Source organism: Elgaria multicarinata, chromosome 5, assembly GCF_023053635.1.
Source record: "Elgaria multicarinata webbii isolate HBS135686 ecotype San Diego chromosome 5, rElgMul1.1.pri, whole genome shotgun sequence".
Taxonomy (NCBI): domain Eukaryota; kingdom Metazoa; phylum Chordata; class Lepidosauria; order Squamata; family Anguidae; genus Elgaria; species Elgaria multicarinata.
Window position 1 is genome coordinate 130816159 of NC_086175.1, and position 25605 is coordinate 130841763.

The window sequence follows — 25605 nt, forward strand, 5'->3', positions numbered from 1 at the left end:
CACCAGACCTGTCTGTGACATCAAGCGCATCTTGAATGCAGTCTCTCTGGGCCGCCTTTCCTCATCGCAAGCCAAGCTTCTCAGCCTCCCTCATTAAAATGTCAAGGCTTTTGCAGGCCGGTCATTGAAGTATGAATTCTCCAAGCTTCAATTGCCCTCCCTGCCAATCTGATGGATGCCCAAGGCCAAGAGCAGAGCGTGCTTAATGGGGCGCGTTTGTCCTTTATGCAAAGAGGGCTGTCAGGAGCAACCGCCTTGGCCTACAGATCAGGGCTGCTAGCACATTCTCCTCACCTCCAGAAATCCAGCACCTATGTCCTTATATCCACACACCAGTAAATCACAATGTGACAAGCTGCTTTGCTCCAGACGTGTCATTGCAATTTATTTTACAAGTTCCATCGCCTCTTAAAAACAGGTACAGGGATTGAGTTGGCATTCAAACTTCAGACAAAGAATTTTATTGTGGGCATGAGTACCAAATATTGTGATATCTCAGTGCTTGCGAGAAATCTCAAATTACAGTGTGTTCAGCACCTTTCCTGCTTTCCCACCCTTGAAAGTTGGTGTGGGGGGTAGGAGGTCACACTGATGTAAAATTGTACCCTGAATATGCCATCTCATTTCACTATCTTGATCCGTCAACGTAGATACTGCTTTCTCCCCACCCTGCCCGCATCCAGCAACCATCTTAAAATTACTTTCAACATGACATTGCGGCCTCTGAGCTGCTGAAATATCTCAGAAATTTTCAGATATCAAGCTAGGGTTTGAACTTCAAATAGGGAATAATGCATTCTGTACTTTCACTGTGGTATTTCAGTTCAGACAACACATTTCTCAACGGTGGTGTAAGAACTCCACAGTGGAGTTCTTACACCACCATTGAGAAATGTGTTGTCTGGTGGGAAAACTCCACCCCATGGTGGAGGGTTTTTCTTTCTTTTTTTGGAAAACACGCCATGCAGAATATCCACGCTGTGCAGAGGAGAGTTCCTGCACAACTGGTGTGTTCTGTGGAGGGCTCTGTGGAGTTTTCCATTGCGTTGCGTTGACTTTTCCCACTGGCTACAGAGTTCCCTGGCAAGAGCGGCGAAAGGAACGAGTGCCACTCTAGGAGAGCTGCCGAGATTTGATTTTTTTTGCAGCAATGGCTGATGGGATACCATCGGGAGGACTGGGGGAGGAGAGAGGGCGGAGGAACTGTCAATCAAACATCACGATGGATTTTACTCAACTCCACGGTAGCCCACAGTCACACAATGTTGGTGTTAGAACATCTTGTGTGGGGAGCACCGTGGAGTGGAGTTTTCCCACTGAGTTGACTGACGTGTTGTCTAAACTGAGCCACCAAGTTACAAGCAAACAGAATGCCAAATTGGAGGGGTACTAAAGAGGCAAGTTGGATTGGGTGAGGGGGCAAACTTTGTTGCACACATTAGGTAAGAGGAACTGAAATAACAGTATATTTCTCTTTAAGCCTTGCATGCTGCACCTTTTTTTCTGAAGTTAGTCTATCGATTTTGATAGAGCTGAGTTTCAGGTAAGTGTGCTTTAGGGTTGGAACTGTGCACAAACAGCCTCTGGAAATTCTCCACCCTATTTGAGGGAACCCTTTTGCCGAAACAGGGAATTCTCCCAACCGTTGCTCAGGATTGGGGGCTCACCATCATCATCAGCAATAGCAGAGTTTCTTTTCTTTTCTCCTATTATTAGTTTGCTGCTACAAGTGCGAGCAACAGCGGGCAGCCTGGCCTTATTTTGCATCTTTCACAATGTCCCAGATCTCAGCCAGACATTGTTGGAGGGTGGCCGGTGGGTGGGGGGGGGGATGTTGGCCACCACAGAAAAAAAGTGGAGAAAATTCTGGGTTGCGGCCTTTTTGGGGGGGGGGGAGAGGAAAAGAATAATCTCAGAAAATTTCTCAGAAATTTCAGCTCAGAAGATGCAATGTCACGTTGACTATATCTAAGAACGGGCCTTGAAATGTGTTCTGTCTGTCTGTCCGGCTATAGGCTTCATTCTACGTACCTGTTTCCCTCGTATTATCCCCTGTAGCGTAAAGCTGTTGTCGTTGTTGTTGTTGCTAGCTAAATCACACCCCGAGCGGCAGTGCTCCTAAGATCCTTTGCATACCAGGAAAAGGGTTTAAGGGGGGGGGGATGTAAAAAATCATAAAAAATCAACGGATGACCCAATCCGATTCCAATTTGGTATGCTTAAAGCTCTCCGTAATATCTATTACTGTGCCAATTTTGATGTCTTTAGCTTTAAAACGTACGCAGATGTAAGCATTTGTTTAATTTGTAATTTAAACACATCAAACCCTCCTCCTGCGCCCCCAGTGGCCGCTCGGAGAACAACAAATGATTCGCTCCTAAAGAGGTAGCAAAATAGGTCGGTTCTTTTGGCTTTAAAACACAATTAAAGCAGGATGCATGGGAGTACTTCACAGTCAAAGCAGATTATAAGCTGGAAAACTTTGGAGTCCTTTGCACGCCATTCGCAGTGATTGCACAGTATAACCCTGGTGTGATGAAGCTCTGTCTCTCTCTCTCTCTCCCACACTATAACGGTGGTCCTTTGGAGGGTGTGTGGGCTGCCTCCACCCTTGCAAACTGATCACGTCTCTTCCTGCCGCAGCCGGATCTGTAGACGGGGCTCAGCCATGATTAAAGATGGTGCCCAGCCTCGCCTCTAACCAGGTGTTTTGAAATCTCTCGCCGAAGTATTCTGAACTGTCAGCGGCGTCTCTCCTTCCTTCTCCTTTATTGGATGCTCCTCTCCAGAATGCCCTGGTGGTGCAGGACAGATGTTGCAAAGCCCCAGATCTCTGCGAGGATCCACAACGGGAGAGGGACGTGAAACTCAGTGGTAGAGACCTTCCTTTGCATGCCGAAGGTGCCAGGCTCAGTCCTCGGCGTCTTTGACAATACTGGCCTAGATGGATCAAGGGGCTGGCTCAGTATCTTGTTTTTAATTAGACGGGGCGTCACTAAGCGTTCCTGCAGAGCATCAGCGTTTGGCGTCTCTGGTGGGGGTTGAAGAGATCCACAGTCAGGAGGTCACTATTGATTCAGCGGGGCTAAGTCTATATCTGCCTGCCCGAGATTTGAGATCTGTTGGAGGAGCCCTCCTCTGCATCCCACCGATGTGAGACATACATTATCATGGGACGTGGGAGAGGCCCTTCTCTGCTGTGGCACCCCGGTTGTGGAATACCCTCCCCTTGAAGGCCCGACGGGTGCCGACGCTGGCTTTGTTTTGGCTTTTTATCAAAGCCTTTGAGGGCTAAAGTTGCACATAGAACGTCATCACACAGGGGGGAAATCGCGTTTGCTTACCGTCGCTTCTCCACCCACGCATTTGTCCCTCATTACTTCCTCTTTTGAAAGAGGAAGTAAACAACTCGCACGTGGCCCATTCAGTGGGCCATTTTGATCCCACTGCTTTTCGTGCACACAGCAGGAGATAGGGGCAACTTCCGTCTTTAAAAATAAGTTGGACTTACTGGATTTTTTTTGTGTGTGTGGTGCGAAGAAGGCTTGGGAGGTGCGCAGGAGGCAGATGACATTGTGAGAGGGACCCGTGAAAATCCATGAGTGCCTAGTAACGAGCGTGCAAGAAAACTCTCGTCTGATGGAGCTCATAGTTTAAATCGTTCTAAATTGCTTTAAAATTTTCTACGGTTTTTAGCTTGTTAATGGTTTAATACGTCTTTAGCTGTGTACATAATTTATTGTTTTATACTGTTTGATTTTATCTGCACGATGCCCTGAGGTCCCAGTGGTATAGGGCAGGATACAAATGTTTTAATGAATAAATAAGTCTGTGGTGATGGTCAAGGTACGGATAGAGCGTTTAAACTGATTTGCAGTTCAATTGTGTCCATGTCTGCTCCGTAACAAGTCCCGTTGAGTTGCAGGGGGCTCATTCCACGTACATATGCATAGGATGGTAGCCTGATGGTAGCCATTTCAGCTTCCCATGGAGTCTTGGGGAGGAGGAAAGCGAGCAATGTCTAATAGCAAGTGTTCAGCATCGTTGCCAAACTACACTTCCCGGGATTCTCTGGGGAGAAGCCGCAATAGTCATAGTTGCATAAAACCAAGAAACATTTGTAGCCTAGATTTAGTGCCCAGTAGGGTAGGGTGACCAACTGTCAGGATTTCCCCGGATTTGTCCTGGTTTTTGTTCTTTCCATGGTGTCAGGGGGAGGTTTCTATAATTTTCAATAATGTCCTGGAATGACACACCTTCCCCTTTAAGGCTGCCATTAGCATGGCAGGAGGGAATGACATGCTTTCTTGAGGCACATCATTCCCCCACCCCGAGCTCCAATTGAGGTCTTAAAGGGGAAAGTGGGTCATTCGTGGACATTATAGAAAAGGCCCCAATTGGAGTGGATGGTGGTGGTGCAGAATGAAATCCTTTCCCCTCCTCCACTCCAATCGGGTTCTTTAAGGTGGCGGGGGAATAACGTACTTTCTGCAGGACTCAGAAAGCTGCTCCCCCCCCCCCACACTAGGTGTCCTCTTTTTTGGTTTCCCAAATATGGTCACCCTACAGTAGGGTTTTTGCAAGAGAAGCAAAACAGCACACATGCTCCACACCCAAGGAGTCTCCCCACCCCATGGGGGAAGAGAGAGTTAGCAGGACATGGATTCCTGCATTGAGCAGGGGGTTGGACTTGATGGCCTTATAGTCCCCTTCCAACTCTACTATTCTATGATTCTATGACTGTGACCAGGCTTATCTCTGTCCAGCATCAACTACAGCTGCCAAGCAAGCCAAAGCTGACAAAAGGGACTCCATCCCAGTGCTAGGATGGCCTTGCGTCATTTGAAGAGCTGCCAGAGAACTCTATTTTGAAGGAGCTGTCCAGTCCGAGGCCCTTTCTACACTAAAGGGCCTTTGGGGAGGGAAAGGGGGCAATCCCAGTCTTACCTGCTTCCGGAATCGTCCCTGGGCGTCTGAACGGAAGCTCGACGTCCCGGAAGGGAAGAGGCACATTGCGCCCAGTGCGCCCGCCATTTTTTTAAAACAAAACAAAACAGGAGCACACTTGCACTCGAGCAAAAAGTAGGTAAAAAGCAAACAAATAAAAAACCCTGATCCCGGTTCCCTGCCCCCTGATGTCCCTGGACTCCCCCCAGGCCAGCTTTTCCTCTCTGCTGACACCCGCTACTCGCGAGGAGGAGGAAAGAAGCCGGGACAGGCGCCTACACCGCCTGTGGTTCTCGGGATTGTCCCGGGACCGCAGGTAAAACCGGGATAACTGAGGTCTTGGTTATCCCGGGGAAATGGAGGGATTGTCCCTGCCTGCTCCCGGGATCCCCTGTGCGTCATTGGATGCTCCAACAGCATCAAGGGTGAGATCAAATCCATTCTTTCTCCCCCACATGGATGTTTCCTGCCAAACAAAGCGGGCGGCCATTTTGAGTTGCAGTTTCGATTCCAACTTGCAAAGGGAAGCCCCTCCTCCTTCCACTTCCTCCATTGCTCAGACACAGAATAATGAGATAGCCCCAACGCCTATCCTAAGCATGGCTCAAATAGATAAATCTATTTATTCCCCAGGGACAGTCCTGGGGGAAATCCAAGGTGTAGAAAGGACCCAAGATAAAGAACCGTCAGAAGAAAGTTCCCATTATTGAAGTTGCCCATTATTTATTTATTTACTTATATAGCACCGTCAGTGTACATGAACAGCACCCATCAACAGCACCTGGACAGTAGACCAAGCAAGGATGCCAACTCCTGGCGTAAATAATTGGAATAAACAGATTTTCACGGAGGCATTGTGTTTCTCTAAAGGGAAACTGACCCTGCAGAGGTTATCTTGAACTCCCCATTCGCGTGGGGTTCAGAGAGCGATGCAGCGTTTTCCCACCCCACCCCGATCCCACTTTTCTCTACGCCAAGTTATTTTTTTTTTTTCCAGGGATGGGTGCAGCAAGGTGGCCGTATATCTATATTTAGCTCCTCTATTAGCAGGCATGTCAAAGGGGAAATTGCGTTTGGTTCCCAAACTAAATTGAAATCTGAACGCCAGCCTACATTTTGTTTTTATTGCCGAACAATTTGCTGCTCCGCTGCCTTTCGTAAGATCTATCCTTTATTTGCTTTCTTGGCTATTGCACAGCCAGTAGGAGATTTAGTGCAAAAACTAATTAGGTTACAAATCTTGGAGCGACAAGACAAAAGGAGGCTTTTGGAAAACTGAAAGAAGGCGAGAGGCCTTCTTTCTCCCTCTGTCTGCTGGCATCAGCGTACTTCTGTTCTCTAAGGGCGCAATCCTAAACGTATTTTGGAGGAAGTCAGTTCCATTGGAGTAGACTTATTTCCGTATAGACTTATTTAGAATCGGGCTGCAGCTCCCTGTTCTGTCTCTTTCCCACTCCCAACATGTATTTCAAGCTCCTAGTTACGGGATCAGACCATATTTTGTCTAGTCATGCATGTTGCCAGGAGTGGCCAGCCAGCAGTTTTTAGAACTTCACCAGCAGAGGTTGATAGATTGCACCGTCCAGTTTTGCAGACTTTTCCAACCTGGTGCCCTCCAGACGTGTTGGAATTTGTTTTTAGCTGTGTATCACGTGAGGTACTGGTTCCGCTCCATTTGGCCCTGGTTAGGCCTCATCTAGAGTATTGCGTCCAGTTCTGGGCTCCACAGTTCAAGAAGGACACAGACAAGCTGGAGCGTGTTCAGAGGAGGGCAATGAGGATGATCAGGGGTCTGGAAACAAAGCCCTATGAAGAGAGACTGAAAGAACTGGGCATGTTTAGCCTGGAGAAGAGAAGATGGAGGGGAGACATGATAGCACTCTTCAAATACTTAAAAGGTTGTCACACAGAGGAGGGCCAGGATCTCTTCTCGATCCTCCCAGAGTGCAGGACATGGAATAACGGGCTCAAGTTAAAGGAAGCCAGATTCCAGCTGGATATCAGGAAAAATGTTCTGTTAGAGCAGTACGACAATGGAACCAGTTACCTAGGGAGGTTGTGGGCTCTCCCACCCTAGAGGCCTTCAAGAGGCAGCTGGACAACTATCTGTCAGGGATGCTTTAGAGTGGATTCCTGCATTGAGCAGGGGGTTGGACTCGATGGCCTTGTAGGCCCCTTCCAACTCTGCTATTCTATGATTCTGTGATTCTATATTTATTGTTTTATACTGTATGCTTTTATCTATACACCACCCTGAGATCTTAATGATATAGGGCGGGATAGAGATGTGCGTTTTTTAAATAAATAAATAAGATCCTCTCCCCTCCCTCCTGGAAGGCCGGGTGATGTATTATATTATTATTATTATTATTATTATTATTATTATTATTATTATTATTATTATTATTATTATTATTTTATATAGCACCATCAATGTACATGGTGCTATACAGAGTAAAACAGTAAATAGCAAGACCCTGCCGCATAGGCTTACATTCTAATAAAATCATAATAAAGCAATAAGGAGGGGAAGAGAATGCACCAAACAGGCACAGGGTAGGGTAAAACTATCAGTATAAAGTCAGAACAAAATCAAGTTTTAAAAGCTTTAGGAAAAAGTCTATTGGGCTGCAACTCCCATCATCCCCTGCCAGCATGGCCATTAGAAAGGACCATTGTATCTGCCATGGACAGGTAGTTCCTTTTCTGAATAACGAAAAGGAAAGGGACTCTGCACGTATCAAGAGTCACTCAACTTGAGAGGAGGCAAGAAATTTTACACTTCAAAGGAGACAAGATGCCCATCAAGGCATCTGTGATTATAAACCGGAATTCTAATCCATCCATGTGGGCTTCATGGCTGGGTGAACCAGTTCCAAGCTCAGCACATCTGAACATCTGGCCCGTTTCCATCTTTCCAACAGCTGTGCGCCGTGGCACCGGCACACACACACACACACACACACGCAAAAAAGAAATCAAATCTGTTTGCAGAAGATAAATGCAGCGTCACGCTTGGCACGGCTTTGAAAAGGCGGCTGGTTAATAGTTTGGCGCCCTAATTAACTTGATGGGTGTTTGCCAAGCTAAGCTGAGCTCTGCTTTTTTCCTTTGTGCGTCGGTCCTTGCCGGGTTTGTGGAACAAAATGCCACTTCGTCGTAATTGAAAATTACAAGTGGCAAGAAGGTGACCCCCCACTGGACAGGGAATGCGTCAGTCTTATATTATATAGCACGCACGTCAGTGATGCCATCCTTTTGCAGAGGACTTGCAACCTGGGAGACGCTTAGTTTATTTTATTCAAGGGCTGAAGAGCGAACAACAAGGGCTCTGCTTGCTGACTCCTCTTTGCCCGAATCGAGAAGTGGGCAAAGGGCTCTTTAACCCCTTCCTCCCCAGTGTGAAAGGCCAATAGAGGCCTATGGCTCAGCTCTCCCGCATAAGAACATAAGAAGAGCCGTGCTAGATCAGACCAAAGGCTCATCTACACCAAGCAGGATATTCCACTATGAAAGCGGTATATAAAAGGCAGGAGCTGCACTATTTATTTATTTATTTATTATACTTATATACTGCTCCCATAGCCAGGGCTCTCTGGGCGGTTTACAGAAATTCTAAAATTGAGATAAAAACAAGAATACAAAATTTTAAACTCTAAAACACAGTACATACACACATAGAGCATTAAAAACCAATTAAAAACTAAACATGTGGGTAATTAGGATGTGCCACCATATGCCTGGGCAAAGAGGAAAGTCTTAACCTGGCGCCGGAAAGATAGTGGCGTTGGTGCCAGGCGAGCCTCGTCAGGGAGATCGTTCCACAGTCTGGGGGGCCACCACCGAAAAGGCCCTGTCCCTCGTTGCCACACTCCGAGCCTCTCTCAGAGTAGGCACCCGGAGGAGGACCTTAGATGTTGAACGTAGTGACTGGGTATATTCACGTCGGGAGAGGCGTTCCGTCAGGTATTGTGGTCCCAAGCCGTGTAAGGCTTTATAGGTCAAAACCAGCACCTTGAATTGGGCTCGGAAACATACAGGCAGCCAGTGCAAGCGGACCAGAGCAGGTGTTATACGGTCAAACCTTCTGGTTCCTGAAATCAATCTGGCCGCTGCATTTTGCACGAGCTGCAGCTTCTGAACCATCTTCAAAGGCAGCCCTATGTAGAGCGCATTGCAGTAATCTAACTTGGAGGTTACCAGAGCATGGACAACTAAACAACTAAAACCACTACTGCTTTATAGTGATACTGAAGTGCACTGACAACTGTTGGGGCCCATGGACACATCTACATCAAGCAGGATATAACACTATGGCCATGGCTAGACCAGGCCTATATCGTGGGATCGTCCCGGGATCATCCCTGTACATCCAAATGACATACAGGGAATACAGGGAGCAGGCAGGGTCGACCCCTCCATTTGCCTGGGATAATCCTTAGGACTACCTAAGGCCTATGAAAGCAGTATATGGTATGTGAGACCATAAGTAAGGAATCTGGGTGAGGCACCAGGACTTAGTCAAACACAGAAGCCCCTCTTTTTAAGCTGAGCAAAGGAAGATAGATGCTTTTGAACTGTGGTGTTGGAGGAAAATTCTGAAAGTTCCTTGGACTGCAAGAAGATCAAACCAGCCTGTACTCCAGGAAATAAAGCCAGACTGCTCACTTGAAGGAATGGTATTAAAGGCAAAACTGAAGTACTTTGGCCACATAATGAGAAGACAGGATACCCTGGAAAAGAGGCTGATGCTAGGGAAAGTGGAAGGCAAAAGGAAGAGGAGCTGACCAAGGGCAAGATGGAGGGATGATATTCTGGAGGTGACAGACTTGACCTTGGGGGAGCTGGGGGTGGCAACGGCCGACAGAAAGCTCTGGCGTGGGCTGGTCCATGAAGTCACGAAGAGTCGGAAGCGAATGAACGAATAAACGACAACAACAAACCATTAACACACTGTGAGTCCCTGAGTTATCTCAACTCCTAAATAACTGTCTAGCTGTTCGTGCAGGGCCCTGATAAACTTCTTATGCCGCTCCTGAAATGCTGTTCACTGTGGCAGGTTGCCCAATTCCCTGCTCTTTACAGCCATTCTGTCCAACGCTGCCTTCTCTTCCTTGTCTTCCCAAAACCTCTCCAAAACCTTCCTCCTTTCCTTTTTTTCCCTCCTCCTTTTTTCCTTCTCTCTTCCCTCCTCCTTCCAACTGCCCCACCCTTCTCTTCTCCTCCTTCTGTTACCATGACAACCCATGTCACATACGTGTCCATGGGCCCAAACAGTTGTCAGTGCACTTCACCACTATAAAGCAGCAGTGTGGCTCCTGCCTCTTATATATCACTTTCATACTGCTTTCATAGTGCAATATCCTGCTTGGTGGAGATGAGTCCCAAGAGCCCGTCTAGTCTGACACTCGGTTCACACAGTGGCCTACCACCTGTCAACCAGGGACCCACAAGCAGGACATGGTGCAACAGCACCCTCCCACCCATGTTCCCCAGCAACTGGTGTCTATTCGCTTAGTGTCTATACTGCATGCATTTTGCTACTGAGGTTCAGATCGGTGGGTAAGGAACTCTGGAAGTTCCCTCCAACCTGCATGAAGAGCAATAAACACTTCATTTTCTGAATCCTACTTGCCTGTGATACATAAGGACCTTTTTTACACAAGGCACTTATCATTCCTTACTCAGGGTCATTTACCGGTACTTTAGATGATGTCATGATCCTCCAGTTGTTATATGGTGTGATATCATGATCCTCCAGTTCTATATGGCGTGGCAATGACCATTCAATTAACGATGCAATCCTATGCATGTTTAGACAGAGATGAAACCCTACAACTCCTAGCATGCCCCAGTCATAACTGGGGCGTGCCGGGAGAGGTAGGACTTTTTTCTGCCTAAACATGCATAGGATTGAGCAGGAAGTAGCTTTTAAAAAAAAATTAACTGAATTAATGATTGAGGATAAGGCTTATCAATGTTTTTTAAAAATATATTTTTATTTGTAAAACAACAATAACAACAGCAAAGCAAAATGAGGGGAATAATATGAAAATAGTAATAATAATAGCAACAACAACAACAATAATAGTATTTATTACCCGCCTCTTCCTCTGGATCGAGGTGGGGAGCAACACTAAATAAAATATAATACATAAAATTAGGTAAAAGAGCATATAAAACCAACACAATATTAAAATAACAATCATAGCATCTAAAAATTCTGAGGTTTAAAATTCATCTGGGTAGGCTTGCCGGAAGAGACTAGTCTTTACATAAAACATATCAATATACATTAATCATTAACCTCACTCTATATAGAAAAGGGGAAAAAATGGGGAAAGAACAATTAAGCACTTTGCTTTCAAATACATACATTAATATAAGCAATCCATATATCTAAACAGGCATCCATGTGACTTCAATGGTTGTAGAAGATATGCTCAAATATAGCATGAACAGTGAGATCTTCAGTCCATTGAATGATGGGTATTTTTCCATCCAAGCTTGGAGTATAAGTCTCTTTGCAAATATAAAGTTTTTCAGTATCCACTTTTGCTGTGCCTCTGTTAATCCCCACATCAAGATTGAAGGGAGACATGATAGCACTCTTCAAATACTTCAAAGGTTGTCACACAGAGGAGGGCCAGGATCTCTTCTTGATCATCCTAGAGTGCAGGACCCGGAATAATGGGCTCAAGTTAAAGGAAGCCAGATTCCGGCTGGACACCAGGAAAAACTTCCTGACTGTTAGAGCAGTAGGACAATGGAATCAGTTACCTAGGGAGGTTGTGGGCTCTCCCACACTAGAGGCCTTCAAGAGGCAGCTGGACAGCCATCTGTCAGGGATGCTTTAGGGTGGATTCCTGCATTGAGCAGGGGGTTGGACTCGATGGCCTTATAGGCCCCTTCCAACTCTACTATTCTATGATTCTATGATCACAGGGATGTCATTTAAAAGCGTTTGTAAATCTGCTATTATCAGAGATTTTTACAAGGCGGAGAAATTATACAAGCAATGGCTTCAAACTAAAAGGGAGCCACTGCAGGACATGCCCACATCACATGCCTCAATGAGGCATTGACCTTATTACACACCCAGCATCTAGCAGATAAGGCTTATCAATGGCTGTAGGTCACAATAGCCAAATGGAACATCCATGTTCATAGATAATATACCCATGAATGCCAAATTTTGGAGACAAATAACATGGGGAGGCCCTGTTGTCTTCATACTATGGTCATGGATTTTCCTGTGTCAGGATCAGGCCCGGTTTCCATGGTGTCTATCGCAAATGAAACTCTGCGAAGAAGGAGAAGTAGATCAGCCCAGACAAGAATGCAGGGGATAAAATTCTCCAGGAGTCAAGAAGGAATCTTCTCAGGAGCTTATCGGACAGGAGGCCCAGTCACAGAGATTATCCTCCCCACCTCTGTGAACTCCCTCTTTGTCGGATGGAGAGGGAACATCGAAATGGACAGATCCCAGAGTCCCCCACTGGGTCAAGCAAGCGGAGGTGGGAGGCGGTCCTCTAGGTTAACTTAAAGACCCTGCCTGAAGAACAGGTTCGGTAAAAGCCTGCCGTTTAGTTGATAAACAACTGGCTTGCTTTGTTCGGTTAATTAAACTTAAAGGATAGCTCCTAGCATCCACACTCCCTTCAGGTCAGGGCCGGTGCTACCATAGAGGCCACTTGGGCGGCCGCCTAGAGCGCCAAGCTAAGAGGGGCGCTGGGCACAGCGCAGCACTCATGCGCGTTGGCTGTGAGCCGAGCTGGCCTGAGGATCCAGCTGGGCTTGGGCAAGCGAGATGGTGCCCCCCACCCACCCAGCCGAAGCAAAGCCAGGGATGCTGGGGAGGGAGTGGGGGTGGGGGTGGGGCGGTTCCACGTTCGGACTTCCGGAACGTGCCCGGAAGGTAGACAGAGAGAGATAATGTTGGGGTGCATGGGATCTTTGAGTGAATGCATGTGTTCATGTGTGTGTTTGTTTGGAGTGATGCGGAGTGTGTGTGTGCGCGCACGTGTGTGTGAGTTGTGTGGGGGGGATGATTTGGAGGTGATATTCCTATTAAATAATGCATTTTAGACCCATAGACGTTCCTTTCCAATTTGTTTGCTGTAATTGGCATGACGTATTTCTTGCACTTTAAAATAAATTTAGCAGTTTCAAGTTTTGCGCTTCTTATTTTTTCCAGGAAACATATGTTCTTAAAAATCAAAGTTGGCATTTTTTGGGGAGTGGGGGCGTGAAAGTAGCTCACCTTGCCTAGGGCGCAAAATAGTCTGGCACCAGCCCTGCTTCAGGTGTGAAGAGATGTCTATTTACTTAATTAAGCTTTGTGGATTGCACGGCAGGCCTCTTTATCTCGGAGGGAGGGGTAGGAATCACAACACTAGGAATCTCCCCTGGTCACTGTGAAAAGCAGGATGTTACAAAGGAACTTTTGGTTTGATCAAGGAGGAGTATTCTTATGAACAAAAGAGGTTCTTTCAATCCTCTCATATGGCTTCCCCCCTTCCGTGTTGTTAAGATCTGTTTATCAAACCCTGTTCTATCAAATAAGGATTTTATAGTGTTATTAAAATGGAGCAGGGCCTTTTTGGTGGCTGCCCCTAAAGGTCATGTTGGCATCCTCCCTCCCTTTTAGAGTGGAGCGAAGGCCTATTATTTTGTTGTGCCTCTTCCGATGTCACCTGACAATTTTGGAGCATCCCTCTCGTGCCTGTTTTATCTGCTGTTCATTCTGGCTTAATTGCGGCTGCAATTGCGAATTAGCTGTTGTTTTTAATTGACTGTTGTTTTTAATGGTTCTTGAGAACCGCTTTGGGGACTGTTGCGGTAGAAAAGTAGTAGGCAAACAGTGTAAATAAATAGAATCAGAAAATAAGTTAAGCAAACCAAGCCTGGGACGCTTGGAAACTGGGGAGAAGATAGGGCTTTGAATCCATTCACGTCGTGTGAACTTTAGCAAGGGGTGCGCACTGCTGTATTCAAATTATGCGCAAAGGGAGACGTCCGGCCGAAATGCACAGCTTCAGCTGGGACAGCTGTGTGTTCGAGGGCTGTATGGATCACATCAGCTCTCTCTTGACAACCTATGATTAAAGGCCAGCATTTTTTCACGCTTTTAAAATTCTAACTCTGGTCCCTGCTGTCTGTCTCTGGCAGCTCGGCCAATATGTATTCAACAAATACATGCGCTTCTTGGCAGAGAGACGCATGATCTGAGAAACAGCCCTTAAAGGGAGCGTCACTCAGTTCGCTCTTTCCTACATACAAAACAGTTTTGTTTTGTTTTTGCTCTGCAGAGAGAAAGATGTTATTAAGGGCAGCAGAACGTTCATAGACTTGTAAATTGCTTGCTATGAGGATAATGGGAGAAGTGTGGGAATTGTCCACCAGCAGAAACGACTCTGAAGTGTCACACAGATAAAGAGGATAGGTCCAGCGATGGGACATGCCCAGTTGAGACAGCTGCCAAGGCCCTAACAGGGCCAAGCACTGCTATGATACCTGCCCTGGGCTGTCAGGTGCCTTCGAGAGCCCTACAATGCTCTGCAGTGAGGCCACATCTGACCTTACCCAGGTAGACTTCCTGTGAACATGGAGGATCAACGTTTAATTAAGTTAATTATGTGTTGGGAGAAGAAAGGAAAGTTGTTCCCTGGGAAATGCTGGTTCCTTCTATCGCCCTCCTAATCCTCTCCTGCTGCCAGGCTACAGACTTGATGCTTTGCACATAGGGCCGGCCCTTTCATTAGGCAGAGTGAGGCAACGGCCTCAGGTGGCAGATGCTGGAGGTGGCAGCAGTAGCAGTTACCCTGACGTTTTTCCTGAGCCCTCCAGCCACCTTCTTGGAGGAGAACCTAATCTGCACCTCCTAAACTAGCCTGCTGCTAAGCGAGTTGGCATCTATACATGGGATGGAAGGGGACGCCATTTTGTCCTTTGCCTCAGGCAGCAAAATGTTTTGGGCCACCTTGCTTGCATATCACAGAACCCAGCATGGCGTCCACCATTGAGGCAGTGTGGCCTTGCCACAGAAAATGGCTTTCAACACAGGTTTGAAAAGTATATGTGAGCAATGCCTGGTCTACTCTCAGAAGCCCCAGTGGTAGGATTTCAGGAGGCGAGGAGTATGTACTTCATTGACCCTGTTCAGCCGACACGCTAAGCCACGGTGGTTAAGCATTTTGAGCTAAACGTTATGGCTTATGGTGTTGTGTGAACCGTTCTTAACCATGGTGGCTACTTAACCACGGTTTAAATACGCCCACTAACCGTTTGCTGCAAAAGGGTTAGCAGCCCAACCATGGCTTAGCGTGTTGTCTGAACAGGCCCAATCCATGTCCTACCTAGAACATCACTATGTTCTATACAAATTGCAAAGGTTTCACTTTAGAATTGTTGCATATTCCATCCTGCTTTTCAACCCCTCCAGGCCCTCTAAAGCGACTTGGCTGGGCACAATTCCCCCCCTCTTAATTCAGGCTATACACAGCACCAGCCAGGGTGGATTTGATTTAAATCATGATTTAAATCACTACTCAGAAAGACTTGATTCAATCATGTGACCTTCCCCCCCCCCAAAAAAAGTGCACTCTATTCATTGAATTTTTTGAAACTTAGCACTTAAGAGGCAAGGGGTTGATTCTGTGTACATAGATTTGCAAAGGAACAATGGGATTGTGATCTCTGCAGACACAAATTCACAGTTTTGAGAACTGTAATACCAAGCATCTGTGGTAATATGTTCTAGATCAGGTGTCCCCAACCTCCGGGCCACAGACCGGTCCGGGTCCATGGCCTGTTAGGAACCGGGCCGTGCAGGTGAGCTGCTTTCACCCACCCACACCCACCCTAGCGTACCTGGGCGCAGTGCACCATCTCACCTGCCCAGCCGAAGCAAAGCCAGGACACTGGAGTGGGGGCGGTGGCTCTCTGGGAGAACGACTTCCGGGCATGCCGTTCCGAAGCCACCCGCCCGCCCCAGCGTCCTGCCTTCGCTTCGGCTGGGCGCCAGCCGAAGCAAAGCCAGGATGCTGGAGGGGGTGGGGGGGCTTCCCAAAACCATCTCCTCAACCCAACCCAACCCCCCCAGTCCGTGGAAAAATTTTCTTCCACGAAACCAGTCCCTGGTGCCAAAAAGGTTGGGGACCGTTGTTCTAGATAGAAAAATTGCCCAATAACCTTACAGAAACCTCTGGAAGAGCATGACATTGTGAATGGATTAATGGAATTCATTTACCCAAAAATTTGGACATGGCATGAATATACAGCCTCATACTACATAATTAAAAACGAATCCTTATTTCATGATGAATAACCTTTGGACTATAATGTATCTTAAATAGAAAACGATCTTTAGATAGATTTTTCTTCAAAAAGCATTTTATTAAGAAAAAAATCCGATTTAAATAAAAAAAAATCCAATTTAAATTAAAAAAAAAGACTTTTTTAAAATCATTGATTTTTATCCACCCTGGCACCAACTTTAGTGTATTCTGCCCCGGGGGAAGGGGGGATTTGGAAGGAGTTGTGGGATACAAGAGTGCTAAATAAATGTTTCCCCAGATCAAGCATTGGCAAAGCCCTTTGTCGTCCTGGATCGTAGCATGCTGACAATGCTCATAAATCACAAGTCTGCATTCATTGCCCATTCAAGGTTGCTTCCAGCTAGTTCAAGGCCCGTCCACAAGATTTTGTTGCATGAGGCAGCAATTCCATCCTGCTCTCTCTCTCTCTCTCTCTCTCTCAAAAAAAGCATCTTCTTGTTCAGGCCCTGTTCATTTCTTTCGCAGAAGAACTTTTTCGTGGACCGTGTCTCCTAGTTCATATGTCTCCCGCTCTGTGGCACTCAAAATCTGCCACCTGATATTTCTATTTGCAGGACTAACCCTCCGCAGAAATCTGAACAGTTGCAAGAGACAAATTATTTAATCTAAATAGGGCTAAACCAAAACATGTTTTGAACAATTACGGTAGGTCTTCCGTGGGGGATCAAGGGGATCATAGCACTCTTCAAATCCTTAAAAGGTTGTCACACAGAGGAGGGCCAGGATCTCTTCTCGATCCTCCCAGAGTGCAGGACACGGAATAACGGGCTCAAGTTAAAGGAAGCCAGATTCCAGCTGGACATCAGGAAAAACTTCCTGACTGTTAGAGCAGTAGGACAATGGAATCAGTTACCTAGGGAGGTGGTGGGCTCTCCCACACTAGAGGCATTCAAGAGGCAGCTGGACAACCATCTGTCAGGGATGCTTTAGGGTGGATTCCTGCATTGAGCAGGGGGTTGGACTCGATGGCCTTGTAGGCCCCTTCCAACTCTGCTATTCTATGATTCTATGAAGGTGAATATCTTCAGCAATGGTGAAGGGGAGGAGCAAGTCCAGGGACTTCCTATCAGTGGCCCCCTGCTGTATTGATACCCTTGGCAGTTGCCCAATCATGATGTTTGCCCTGTCCTGGACGGGGTTGCACTCTCCCTAAAGGATCGGGTCCGTAGTTTGGGGGTGCTCTTGGATCCAGAACTGTCACTTGAGGCACAGGTGAACTCAGTGGCAAAGAGCACCTTTTATCAGCTTAGGCTGATATACCAACTACGCCCTTATCTGGACAGAGATAGCCTAGCTACAGTGATCCATGCTCTGATAACCTCTCGTTTGGATTATTGCAATGTGTTATACGTGGGGCTTCCAACTCTGCTATTCTATGATTCTATGAAAACGGTCCAGAAACTTCAGCTGGTACAAAACAGGGCAGCCCGTTTACTAACAGCGACTGGCCGGCGAGATCACATCACGCCAGTCCTTTTACAACTTCATTGGCTGCCAGTCCAGGTCTGGGCCTGATTCAAAGTGCTGGTACTAACATACAAAGCCCTAAACAGCTTGGGGCCAGGTTATTTGAAGGAACGCCTCCTCCCATATGTACCTGCCTGGACATTAAGATCATCCACAGGGGTCCTTCTCTGTGAGCCCCTGCCAATGAAGTGAGGCAGGTGGCTACTAGGAGGAGGGCTTTCTCCGCTGTGGCACCCCGGCTGTGGAATGAGCTCCCCAGAGAGGTCCGCCTGGCGCCTACACTGTATTCTTTTTGTCGCCAGCTGAAGACCTTTTTATTTTCTCAGTATTTTAACACCTAAATTTAAACTTTGCTGTTTTAATTCTGTATTTTAATCCTATATCAATTTCTGCTGTGTGGTTTTAATCCTGGTTGTGCTTTTTATATTGTATTTTGTATTTGGGTTTTTAGATTGTTGGATGTTTTATTATGTTTTTAATGGTTTTAATTTTTGTGAACCGCCCAGAGAGCTTCGGCTATTGGGCGGTATAAAAATGTAATAAATAAATAAATAAATAAAATAAATAGCCCTGATCTGACCTGGTATAAGGCAACTTCCTTTGTTTCCCAGAGTTCAACTTTTCTCTCTCATTTTCTAGGCATGGAAGAAACGATGGTTCATCCTTCGCAGTGGCCGCATGAGTGGAGACCCAGATGTGCTGGAGTATTACAAGAACGACCATTCCAAGAAGCCGTTGCGTGTGATCAACCTCAACTTCTGTGAGCAAGTGGATGCCGGCTTAACCTTCAACAAGAAGGAACTGCAGGACAGTTATGTCTTTGACATTAAGACCAGCGAAAGGACCTTCTATCTTGTTGCTGAAACGGAGGACGACATGAACAAGTGGGTTCGCAGCATTTGCCAGATCTGCGGATTCAACCAATCGGAAGAGAATACAGGTACAGCCAAAGTTTCATGGCTGGAGTATGCATCAAAAGAGAGCCAAACTTTTTTTGCCAGGGGTAGGGGGGCGAGCAATAAATCTATAACCAGTAAGCACAGATGAAAAAGTTTGTCCATTACATGCAGAAGTTAAAAACTTCTGGGGGGGAGAACTTGAAATGCTTCTTACGGGATGAGAGTGGACCTCATTAGAAAGGTAATGGGCAGGAGTGTTGCTCTGCATGGACGCACGGGGTACGGGCCCTGGGTCTATTTCAAGGGGCCCTGGATCTATTCCACAGAGCCCTGACTGTCTGTTAGTGCCAATTGAAAGGTTTTTTTTCTCAGCTTAATTGTCATGCAGGGAGCAATTTGTAAGGGAGATTGCAACTAGAGAGGGAAAGGTTAACCTTCTCCTCCCGCATGGTACAGCACACAACCTCCCCACCCAAATCTTCACCTGCATGGCAATTAAACCTAGAAACCAAACTTTTTTTTACACATTGGTTTGAAATTATCTCTTGCCGGGTGCAAAATAACAGAACAATTGATTTTATCTGAGATGATTTGGATGAGAAAAGAATTGGGCTGGTTTGCCTCAAATTTAAATGAATCCTCATCATTCGTGGCTCATGCATAGTGAATCCCTCTCCAAAATGTGTTCCTCCCTCATGTGCTGCAATTTGCCACTTCCAAACCCCTTTCCCTTCCCTGCTGGGGATGGCAGCTTAACTGTGTGGCTGGGCCTTGGTCCCGCCTTTGCAGGTCTGTCTGTCATCAGCTCTGCACTGTCAGGATCAGGCAGTGATCACTGTCAGGATCAGGATCATTCTCCCTAGTTGGGTGACAGGTTTCAGAGCTTCAGTCGGAGACTAAAGAAGAAAAAGAAGGAGATGTACACCACTTAAAACAGGAATGGGGGAAGGATATTTTCCAAGATTCTCCAGGAGTCAAGGAGGAATCTTCCCAGGAGCTTATCGGACAGGAAGCCCAGGCTCAGAGATCATACACACACCTGCCAGGAATTCAGTCTTAGGGCTTTGCTAGACGTGCCGGCTTATGCCGGCAGGGAGGCGGGGCTGAGGCGCGCTAACGTTAGCGCGTCTCCCCCACACTTCCAGACGGCGGAGCCGCAGGGAGGACGGAAGCCCTGCGGCGTCCGCCATTTTTTTGTTGTTTAAAGGGGCCGCGGGTGGCCCGAAGACACCGGGAAGGTAAGGTTTTTTTAAAAAAAAACGGGGGGGGGAGGATGGCAGGGTGGGTGGCAAGGGGGGGGGGCGGGTGACAGAGGGAGCGCCACGCGCCGCCGCTGCCGCTCCCTCTGTCACCCGCCCCCCCTTGCCACCCACCCTGCCATCCTCCCCCCTCCCCTCTCTTTCCCCCCCGCCCCCGGGCCGATGGGCACAGCGCTCATACGAGCGCTGTACCAGGCCGGTCCGCGGCTTTTCGCGGCTCCTCGCGAGTAAGCAAGGAGCCGTGTAAAGCTGCGGAAGTCTCCACACTTCCCCCAGCCCCGGCCTGAGGCCGGAGCTGGGGAAAAAGCGCGCCATAAGTGACTTTGCTTATGGCGTGCTAGACCAGGCCTCACTGCGGCCTGCCGCCGGATTCCCCTGTGCGTCATCTGGACGCACAGCAGGGAAACCGGGTTGGAAGGCACGCTAAGGCCTGGTCTAGCAAGGCCCTTAGTTGGAAGGATAGGGAACATTGAAGTTGACAGACCCCATAGTCCACCGCATGGTCAAGTGGACAGAGCTGAGGGGAAATAGGAGGCGGTCTGCTAAGGGGTACACTCAGCAAATGTTTCACCTTGAAGACCCTCCCTGGAGGAGAGATTCAGTAAAAGTGTGTTGGGCACTGCAGGGAAACTGTCCATTCAATTGATCGGCAGCTGCCTTGCTTTGTTAGGCTAATTGAGCTTAGAGGATAGCTCCTAGTCTTCACATTCCCTTCAGGTGCGAAGGGACTTCTATTTACTGAATAAAGCTTTATGAATTGCATGGCAGACCTCTTTATGGAGTCACATCTTGGCAGGAGGACTTGGAATCACGACACCTGCTGGCAGAGGGGCTGCCCTGCTTGTTTGGCTCAGAGGAAATTAATTGCTATTAAAGTTTGAGTTTTCAATTTTTTTGAAGTTACTAAATTTTCTGCACATCTACCCTGCTCAAGTTTCAGTTTAACACAAAGATGAGCAAAACCGGTGTGGTGGATCTCGAGTAATAAACCTTACAGTACCATATTATATAAGATACTTATTTTTGTTTGCTGTAGTTTTGGTAACATTTTGGTATTAATGCTGTGATAATCGAAGTGTTGTTTTGCCTTTGGAGTTGTTGTTGTTGTTGTTGTTGTTGTTGTTGTTTAAGTTTAACATTCTGAATAGCTTTCTATATCCTTGCATAGGAAAGTGGGTTACCAGCAGAGCATAGTGTAAGGGAGGATACACCTACACGCAGATGGTATGGCTGGTAATTCTGCATCAAATTCTTGGAGGGAGTTCTCCACCCTCAGAGTGCTTCACCTCCAGCCAATTCACAGTCCTTAAACTCTCTCTCTCTCTCTGGGCTCATCTACACCAAGCAGGATATTCCACTATGAAAGTAGTATGAAAGCAGTATATAAAAGGCAGGAGCCACACTACTGCTTTATAGCGGTATTGAAGTGCACTAACAACATTTGGGGCCCATTGACACATACCATATACCCCTTTCATACCACTATATCCTGCTTGGTGTGGCTCCTGCCTTTTATATACACTGCTTTCATAGTGCAATATCCTGCTTGGTGTAGATTGGGGGCCTTGCTAGACCTGCCGGGATAAGCCGGCAGGGAGGCGGGGCGACGGCGTGCAAACTTTAACGCGCGCCGCCCAGCCTCCTAGACGCACAACGCGCAGGGACGACGGAAGCCCTGCAGCGCCGGCCATTTTTAAAAAAGTTTAAAGGGGCCACGTGCGCCCGAAGACTGCGGAGAAGGTAAGGGTTTTTTATTAGTTAACCCCCCCCCCATCCGCTCCTGATCCCTTCCTGATCTTTCTCTCCCTCCATGTCCCGTGTGTCGTCTCCCCTCCTTTTCCCTCCGTGCGTGTGTCCTGTGTCATCTCCCCTCCTTTTCCCTCCGTGCGTGTGTCCTGTGTCATCTCCCCTCCTTTTCCCTCCGTGCGTGTGTGTGTGTGTGCGTGTGTCCTGTGTCATCTCCCCTCCTTTTCCCTCCGTGCGTGTGTCCTGTGTCATCTCCCCTCCTTTTCCCTCCGTGCGTGTGTGTGTGTGTGCGTGTGTCCTGTGTCATCTCCCCTCCTTTTCCCTCCGTGCGTGTGTCCTGTGTCATCTCCCCTCCTTTTCCCTCCGTGCGTGTGTGTGTGTGTGCGTGTGTCCTGTGTCATCTCCCCTCCTTTTCCCTCCGTGCGTGTGTCCTGTGTCATCTCCCCTCCTTTTCCCTCCGTGCGTGTGTCCTGTGTCATCTCCCCTCCTTTTCCCTCCGTGCGTGTGTGTGTGTGTGTGTGTGTGTCCTGTGTCGTCTCCCCTCCTTTTCCCTCCCGGGATCTCCCCGGCCGATGGGCACAGCGCTCAGCGCTGTGGCCAGTCCGCGGCTTTTTGTGGCTACTCGTGAGTAAGCGATTAGCCGCAAAAAGCCACGGAAGTCCCTAGACCTTCCCCAGCTCCGGCCTCAGGCCGGAGCTGGGGAAAAGGCGCACCATAAGCGAATTCGCTTATGGCGCGTTGGAGAAGGCCTCAGCGCGGCCTGTCTCCGGATTCCCCTGTGCGTCATCTGGACGCACAGCAGGGAAGCCGGGACAGAAGGCGCGCTAAGGCCTCGTCTAGGAAGGCCCTAGGCCTCTCTCTCTCTCTCTCTCTCTCTCTCTCTCTCTCTCTCTTTCTTTCAAGCTCCCTAAATTTAAACCACAAAACTGGCTTCAAACGGCGTCTGCCCACCTCCTTTGCTCTGCAGGGGGGTGATTGCCCTCAAAAGCTCTGTGGGGCATTTCATTCCAAAGGCTAGAGAGGGATTCCAGGTTAGCAAGAAAGCATAGCTGGTCATTCAGGTCCTTTAGTTAAAGTCACTGGACACTTATCAGTTGTCCATCCACAACAATGAAGAAAGGCAAACTGTTATCCTATTGAAAAAGAGCTTCAGAGCCAGTGTGGTCTAGTGGCTAGAGTGTTGGAGATCCAGGTTCGATTTCCCATTCAGCCATGGAAACCCACTGGGTGACTTTGGGCCAGTCACAGGCTCTCAACCCAGCCTCCCTCACAGGGTTGTTGTTGTGAGTATGAAATGGAGAGGAGGATTTTGTATGGCGTCTTGGGGTCGTTAAGGAAGAAAAAAGGTGGGATATAAATGTAATAAGTAAATAAATAAATAAAATATACTCAGGACAGTGGCACGTATGCTAACTAACGGTTCTGCATAACTACGAATGATATCCGGCTCCCATGAGGTGAATGGGTGTGGTGTGTTTCTTACTGCATGAACCGAGAATGGGCCAGGAATAAGTTGTTCTGTTCTGAACAAGATTGTACCTTGCTGAGGGCTCTAAGTTTGATGGCTTTATAGAGAGCAGACCAGATGGAACTCAGTTCGGGCTTGGCATTTATCAGCGAGCGTGTCAGATTCCAGTCTGCATCCCTGTTAGCAAAACAACCCTTCCAGCATGGAGTTCGGCAGAACTGATACAGGACTTCCAAGAGCAATAGGTGCCTGGCTATCGTCATCAGGAGCGCCGCGGACAACAAGCTACGAACAAAGGTGTCATGGATGGAGGAGAGGGATTGTTTGATGTGGAAAGCCTCCAAGAGTTCCCCCCCTTCTCCCTGAAGGAGCCCTTTCTGCCCCACCCACCTTCCCCAACCGAGTGACCTCAGCCGCAGACAAGTGGAGAAGAAGGCGGAGAGGCTTGTGGGAGCTGAACTCACACTGGCTTCGTGCTCGGGGACATGAAGCGGTTCACCTGCCAAGTCCGATTTCTTCTGACCCCAGTCCAGCGAAAAGCTACGATGCTTGATGGCCGCACACTCAGCAGATGTGCCCAGATGCGTTAAGGAGAGGAAACGTCTCGGTTTGGAAATCGACGATTCCTAAGCTCTTTAAACGTTACAGAAAAGGCCAAGGTCTGAACCTCCAGAGGCCTCGCGGCTGTCTTATAGACACTTTGGATGTTTAGGCCTGGGGGAGACCTTTTATTTATTTTCTTATTTATTGATTAATTACATTTTCTGCACCACCCGTAAGTCAAAGCGCTCTGGCCATTTCACAAAACTTAAAACTACAAAATGCAACCAGAAAAGAAAACATAATATAAAAACCTTTAAAAGTCTAAAAAAGAATAAAACCAAAGTAAAGACCAGAATAGAAGCCGGCAGCCGTATAAAGTTCCAAAAACACGGTAAGACAATTTCTTTTAACACTGAAGGACGCAGGGCTCATCCACACCAAGCAGGATATTCCACTTTGAAAGTGGTATGAAAGCGGTATATAAAAGACAGGAGCCACACTACTGCTTTATAGTGGTATTGAAGTGCACTGACAACTGTTGGGGCCCATTGACACATAACATATACCACTTTCATACCACTTTCTTAGTGCTATATCCTGCTTGGTGTAGATGTGTCATGGGCTCCAACAGTTGTCAGTGTACTTCGGTACCACTATAAAGCAGTAGTGAAGATCCTGCAGTGCACTTCAATACTGCTATAAAGCAGGAGTGTGGCTCCTGCCTTTTATATACCACTTTCATACCTCTTTCATAGTGGAATATCCTGATTGGTGTAGATGAGCCCTAAGAGGCCTGGGAGAGTAAAAAGATTTTCACCTGGTGCCGAAAAGACCACAATGTAGGCGCCAGGCGACTGGGGAGAGCATTCCACAAACAGGGTGCCACCCCTGAAAAGGCTCTGAGTCTTCTGTGCACCTTAACCCCTCGCTTCCCCCCCCATTTCCCCCTCTCACAATTGCCTTTATACGTCTCTCATAAGAACAGCCATGCTGGTTCAGAACAAATGTCTATAAAACATCTAGTCCAGGACCTGGTGTGCATAGGAATCCTGCCTCTGACACTGGAGGTAGCATATCGCCATCAGTATTAGCCTTCTTCTCCATGGATTTGTCCCTTTTAAAGCCATCCAAATCGGTGGCTTTAGAGTTAGCTGTGACTGCATTAGGGAGAAGCCTTCCTGAGGTTATATGCAGGACCCATGTTTAGGGCGGAAGCTCCTGTTTGAACCAAACTTCTAACATTAGATAGAAGCTTGACGCAAACAGGAGCTTCTGCCTAAACATGGGTCCTGGATATAACATTAGGTAGAACGTTATAAATACCGCATTTCTTCGATTCTAAGACGCCATCGATTCTAAGACGCACCCCATTTTTAAAGATGTTTATTTGGGGAAAAAGGGCATCTTAGGTCATAGCTAGACCTAAGGTTTATCCCTGGATCGTCCAGGGGTCAAACCTGTTCATCTAGGTGACACACAGGGGATCCAGTGCTCAGGCAGGGGCGAACCCTGGATGATCCCAGGATAAACTTTAGGTCTAGCTGTGGCCTTAGAATCAAAGAAATACTTCCCTCACCTCCCAGCCAAGGTCCCCCCCCTCCGTGCTTTCTTCTGATGGTTGTGTCCTTTTCTTTTTTCCCTCTGTGAGAGAAGAAACCACCGTTTGCGCGGGAAGAAGGGGGGGCATTGAAACAAAGAGTAAACAATATTTTCGGGCGGGGAGAGAGAGGAGAAGACGTGATTAAGGAGCTAAAACGCTTAACTCTCCAGTCCCGCTCTTTACTTGTCTGTGCACCAGGGGACGACGACACGCGAGTAAGTCCCATGGAAATCGATGGGACTTACGAATAAATTTGCCTAACAAAAAACCAGGCACTTACCCTCCCAGCTCCTCCTCGCTCACATGGCTCGAGGCTGCTGCAGGAGCTTCCTCTTTT

The 25605-nt window shown here is 47.5% G+C and overlaps 1 protein-coding gene across 1 annotated transcript in view; it reads left to right on the plus strand.

Moving 5' to 3' along the window:
• Window positions 1-25605, plus strand: part of GAB2 (GRB2 associated binding protein 2) — a 181744-nt gene that overhangs the window by 93006 nt on the left and 63133 nt on the right. The window contains exon 2 of the mRNA XM_063127243.1: window positions 18393-18693. Coding sequence (XP_062983313.1) covers window positions 18432-18693 — 262 coding nt within the window. The 5' untranslated portion in view covers window positions 18393-18431. The remainder of the gene's footprint in view (window positions 1-18392; window positions 18694-25605) is intronic.